This window comes from Engraulis encrasicolus, chromosome 14, assembly GCF_034702125.1.
Source record: "Engraulis encrasicolus isolate BLACKSEA-1 chromosome 14, IST_EnEncr_1.0, whole genome shotgun sequence".
Taxonomy (NCBI): domain Eukaryota; kingdom Metazoa; phylum Chordata; class Actinopteri; order Clupeiformes; family Engraulidae; genus Engraulis; species Engraulis encrasicolus.
In genome coordinates, this window is record NC_085870.1 from 28,321,496 (window position 1) to 28,327,580 (window position 6,085).

At 42.1% G+C, this 6,085-nt stretch overlaps 1 protein-coding gene across 1 annotated transcript in view; it reads right to left on the bottom strand.

Annotated features, from left to right (window-relative positions):
* thumpd3 (THUMP domain containing 3) overlaps positions 1-6,085 on the bottom strand; it is a 36,532-nt gene extending 30,447 nt beyond the window's left edge. The window contains exons 1-2 of the mRNA XM_063215331.1: positions 5,789-6,085; positions 5,278-5,497 (exon numbers count right to left, since the gene is read on the bottom strand). Of these exons, the coding sequence (XP_063071401.1) occupies positions 5,278-5,493 (216 nt within the window). The 5' untranslated portion in view covers positions 5,494-5,497; positions 5,789-6,085. The remainder of the gene's footprint in view (positions 1-5,277; positions 5,498-5,788) is intronic.

Here is a 6,085-nt window from a genome sequence, read left to right on the forward strand (position 1 = left end):
TTCTCACTCTGTCCTATCATAAAATAAAGTGATAAAAGACTGAAAGGAATTGTTTAAAAAAGGGGGAAGCGAAAAGCTATGACACATCAGTATTTTGGAAACCACTAGGACTGGGTTTACTTGGTTGCCTGGTTGCCACTGCAATTACACTTGTGTTCTATTCAGTTGACTCATCTAATCAAAACATTCGTTCGCCAATAAGTGACCAATGAAGTCACGTTCCACCGAAAAAGATTGATCTAACTGTGTGAATGGCTAATGCTCCAAAACTCCTCACCATGACCTTTTTAAAATCCCAAATCTTCTAAATGACTTATCAGCCTATTCTCAGCTGGCCTCTGTGTCTTCCTGAAAATATTCATTTGTTAAAATGCATGTAACATGTAATTGCATAACGTCCAAGACTTTGTGTGAAATTATGGATTGAGCCTTTATTCAGTGACTAACGGTGGAATGTGAAATATGAAAGTATTTCCAGAATTGATGCTGTCCATTCATGAATATTATTTTTTCAATGAATACCCCCCTTCCCCCCCCCCCCCTTCGTGTGAGAGGATGAAGAGTGAAGATATCAATGCGTCAAAGTCGAAGTACTACTACTGTCTTACTACGCCTTCCATAACAGTGCCATTTCTTTATCTTGAGATATGAGGGGTTTTTTTTAATTAAAAATGTGGTATTATTAGAGCTCAATGAACACATTCAAATGCAAGATGATGGTCCTAGCTTTTAAATGCAAATGCAAACTTATTTAATGTTTTCATGTGCTTTAGATGCTGAGGTATTCAGGTTTTAATAGGTTGAGGGCACCTTTTCCCAAAAAGGGCTCAAGGCATTCAGCAGGTGGTTTTTTGCAGGTGCCTTAGGCTTAAATGGGTTAAAGTGATTTATTAAATCGGATAAAAAGTTACATAGTGCTATTCAAATCATTGTACAGGAATTGTTAAAGAGTTTGCAAGCTGTATGCACCCCCATGTCTGCATGCATCCCTGTGGCAAATGACTCGCTTGTACTGTGGTGCTCATAGATGCATTAATCCATGTCTATGGGAGGGTGCTACTATACCCACAGCGCGACACAACAGCGCCCTCTACTGAGCACTACCCAGGTATGACGGGAAAAAGCCTTTTCCACCTTATATTTATGCCTTCCAAGTTTCCTGAGCTTTTATTTAAAAGTTCTATTGCATACTGAGGAGTCTTGCATTAGGCCGTTTGCCATAAAAGGTACCTAAGGCCTTTTGATTGTATATAATGTTGTGTGTCACCATTGTTCATGCTGGTTTAAAATGCGCTTTTTAAGTAGGCCTAATCTGCTTAAAAATGATGTCATCGTTATTGTGACAGACAATTTTGAACTGGCAAATAACCCATTGGTTCCCAGAGGCAGAAATGAGCATCTTTTGAAAGTCTCCTGCATGTTTTCGGACAGAGCTACAGCCCATTAGGCTACTGGTTCCCCTAACACTAGGTGTAGCCTTCATTTTTCAATGGTGTAACATTTTGCAAGACCAGGAAGAACGGAGAAAAGTCAGGCTAGCCAGTCAAAACTGAACGTAAAATAAATTAACATTTACAACGTCGCTGCCAGGCCAGGGCTAGTCATCTGAAACGGCCCCTCCTCAATACAGGGTTCCCACACCTTTTTCCGGAACAAATTCAAGCACTTTTCAAGCACCTTCAAGCACCAAATTTTCATTTTCCATTACCCTTAAATAGGTCGCGGGAAGGGCGTGTGGGGGATTTTGAGTTTTTAAGATGCAATCTCCTGCATTCTAATCAATTTTAGGTTGTCGAATGGCAAATCCCATCTGACATCTCACTCCCTCAGATTTTTGATGTACCTGAACAATTTATTTGAATTATTTGAATTTGACTTTTGACACAAATTTCAAGCATTTTCAAGCACTTCACAAAACATTCAAGCATTTTCAAGGAATCCAAGCACCAGTGGGAACCCTGTCAATAAACAATGTAAGGCTGGATAGTACTGTATGATTTCTGCAGGACACATGTGTAAGGGCACATTTTGTGCACAGATGAGTTGCCATGCGAATTTTGACAACTGTAGGTGCGGGAGAACACCTCACACAAGGTACACACACGTAGACACGTGCGTGCAGTGCAATATTGACAAAAACGCAAGGGGCGATTTTCCAAACTTGTTGAGTTGAGATGTTGAGTTCACATGGAGTCAATGGTGTAAATCTCTTATGAGAGCCCCGTTGGCTACCTGCCCCCCTAGATGATGCCTCCAGCATCATGCAAAGTGCTCCAGTGGTTCTGAAGCAATGTGCACTCAGTTGCATGCAGGGAAATGTGCAATTGAAGCATATTCCCGGCCTAAGGTGTGTGTGTGTGTGTGTGTGTGTGTGTGTGTGTGTGTGTGTGTGTGTGTGTGTGTGTGTGTGTGTGTGTGTGTTCCAACCCAAGGTTAGCTTCCCTGTCTCAGTTGGGTACAATACTTCTGTAATCCTGCACCCACATGTGAATGACAAAGGGATACACTTGTTTAGAAAAAGCTAATACACCCAGTGCACATGGCCTAAACATGGGTTCACAGTGTTTGTAAACACAATATTGTGAGGAGGGGCAAGACACTGGCAGCCAACCACGTGAGCTAATTTTTTGACCGACAGCGGTTTCCAACAATCAGAGGTTGAGTTGTGCGCAGCCAGGGGAAAACAAAAAATTAGAACCATACATGGGTTTCCCGTTTGTAAACAACCCCTGCCTGTGCGCCCCTGACTCCGCACTCTTCAACCTCTGATTGTTGGAAACTGCTGCTGTCACTCAAAACATGCGCTGACATGGTTGGCTGCTTAGCATCTTGCCCCTCCTCACAGCACAAATGTTTGTAAACGGGAAACCTAGTATGGCTTCCTTGATTTTCACTGCCGTTTATCTGGAATGTGATAAGCTTGCCACTTCTCATACAGAAATGTGAGGTGATATACAGTATGAAGTCCAGTGAGGTTTGCAGGGGATTCAGAGACAGGCACGTGCAGAGCATAGTTGCCCACGGTGCCCGAGCAACGGCCCTTTTGCCCACATTGGCTGATATTGCCCTTCCAAGGGAGGGGAAAATAATATGGCAATTATAATTTCATATTTCAATATCATTTGATTTCTTTATAATTCATAATTTTGATTGACGTTTTGTACAATAAAGACTTAAGTCAGTCATACAAATTCATCAGACCCGTCGAGAATGGGCACGAGCGATGTGAGGTAGGTAGGCTACGCAACAACTCCGGTGGGGAGGGAGAAGGCACGCGACAGGCTCTTGAGCGCCTATAAGACACACAAAAGATTTTGAAGATGCCTGGGTGTCGGCTAGAGCCCTACACACAGTCTACATATTAGGGTACAAAATATGCTCACAATCAACCTCTCTAATACAATGTTGAGTTTAGAACTTTTAGTTATCATACATCTGACAGCCAGCCAGCGCCACGTTTAGGTAGCAAAAAAACCCGACAGCCAGCTGTAGGCCTAGATATGCCTCGGAAAAATAGGCTAAGATTTCATGTTTCAACTGATTTGCTTTGCAATTCGTATTTTGATTGAAGCTTCCTAAATTAAGTTTTCAAATTCAGATTCACCTGCACCTCGAGAGATAGGCAAAGGGAGGGGCAGCATGCGCGATGCGGGGGGCACGCGCAGCTCTACATGGGAGGGAGGGGGGAACAAGCATGCATGCGAGTCGACCAGGGCAGAGACGCAAAATATGTCGAAGATGTCGTGGGAGTAGAGCGACTGCCCTGACGGCCTGAGGTGAGCTGGAAACACAGCAGACTACACAGTATTAAACTACATGATCACAATTAATGTCTCTTAAAGCCGATCTCGAGTTTAGGACGTTTGATCCAAAATAATCTGACAGCCGGGGTGTGCCACGTTCAGATATTGGGGGAATACGACAGCCAGCTAGCTTGCTTGCAGTCAACGTTTTACATGGCTCAGGTTGTTTTGTGGAAGGCTAACCCAACTAAGAAACATGCAGATGACATGTCGTTTTATCAAGCAAGAGAGAACTTAAGGGGGTAGGCTAGCTAAAGGAAGCACATCTCTGCAGAGTTGGCTGCGAAAAAAAATGAACAGGTGCAGGTGAGGCAGAGAATCTTTTTCAGGATTGTAGAGGTTTGATCTTGGTGAGACCGCTAGGAAAGTGCGTTTTCTTACGCTGATATAGCCTATTCTCCGACCCAAAGATAGGCTACTGTTTCCACTGTCAATGTCCATGTAATTGAAATAAATCCACTCCACGCGATAACTGACGTTTACTGTTCTTCTCAAGGAATAGGCCTACAAAATGTGCATGAACTAACTAAAATATCTGTAATGAAAATAAAAGGTTATAAAGTCTGCGAGAAGCTCGGAGCTTCAGAGCAACATAGGCCTATAAGAACTGGTGCTCCCACGCCACGGTTCTTTGCGATCTGAAATGAAAGCCGGCTCGTCCATTCTTAAAGCGACAGTACACATTTTTAATATAGGCTACAAAAGACCCAACAAATGACCTAAACCTGTGAATTCTTATTGTTTTAGCTTTCCTATATAATATTCATCATTTTAATCATGGAATATGCCTATTAATTAAATTTCAAATTCAAGTTAAATGATCTTTTTGACAATTTTTAACTATTTCTATTTATTATAACTTAAAGTCTACTTTGGCTGCTACAAGGATTATAAAGATGACAGTGGGTTAATTGATTAAGCATCCTCATATTTAGCCTATTAATTTACTTATCATTTCATTTCATTTAAGATGAGGGTGACTCAGAGCCACAAACCTCTGCACATAGGGCAGGTAGGCATAAGACTGATCATCTCTGTGACTGATACAGGTTTAAAAACTATCAAGGCTTTTTTCTCATAATTTCATTTAATTTAGGGGCAGCCACATACCACACATGAGGAAATGTGGATCAGGAGACATTTAGGGCAGGTGGGCATAAGGCTGATCATCTCTGATATGATTAATAGGTAGGCCTACATGTTTAAAAACTAGCATGTTATATCATATGGTACGCATATTCAGGATACTATACAATAAAAAAATATTAATAATTATGACAATAATATACTACTTCTACTACTACTACTAAAAATAATAATACCCATGGTGCAGTTTCCTAAAAATTCTGAAGGCCGCTCATTGTTGATGCAATATTTGGCTGGACTGTCCAAGACGAACGAGTTGGCCTCCACCATGCAAGGCAAGGCAGTCTGAGAAGAACATTTATGCACATGCATTCATTGGGATACTTACCAAAGGAAGTTTATCTGTGGATATCTGGAAGTATATCCTGCCGCGGTCCTTACTGATTTTTGCGTCAGCTCCAATCTTCTGCTTGACCTCCTCTGCGGCAGTGGGCTCGAAACCAGTCGGGACTGTTGCACCAATAGTCACCGTGAGTGTTCCTTCACTAGCCGAGGAAGTGTTCTGATCGCCTGGACTGACAGTTCCATCATTAGGATCAGACATGGTCCTGGGAAAGAGGATTGTGAAAATCAAATGCTTTTTAGTTACTTCAAAAGGGATAGGGTAATCAAGACAACTATAATAGCAAATTAAGCATTCTCCGAGTAGGTCTGACTTCAAGTAACGACCAATGATGTTATCAATCAATGTCTATCCTCCATACAGTCATGTATTGAGACAACTAGAACTAGCTGACTCACAGACTGCCACAGCACAGTTTTTGCTGCAGCTAGCAAGCTGTCACTACGCTGCTCTTAGGTAATTTGATTAGAAATGTTTAAACATAGTAGACCCATACCCTGCTTGGACGACTTGCGAGAAGTTGGTAAGAGTGGCTGTTATGGTCCAGAGATAATGAAGAAGACTACTTTCAGTGTTTATTCAGTCCATACATTCGTCTTGCCGACTGTCCACAACCACATGGGCAGGAGGAAGAGGTTGGTTACGTACAACGACGTCACGTTGCTTTCGCTCACAGGTCTGTGCTTTCGCTATCACGCAGGCGTCTAAATGTATCGATTTTGCCTGTTTTGCTGGTGACAATGTATCACATTGGAATGGTACATCTGGACGGAGCTTGTTCCAAAAATAAAGA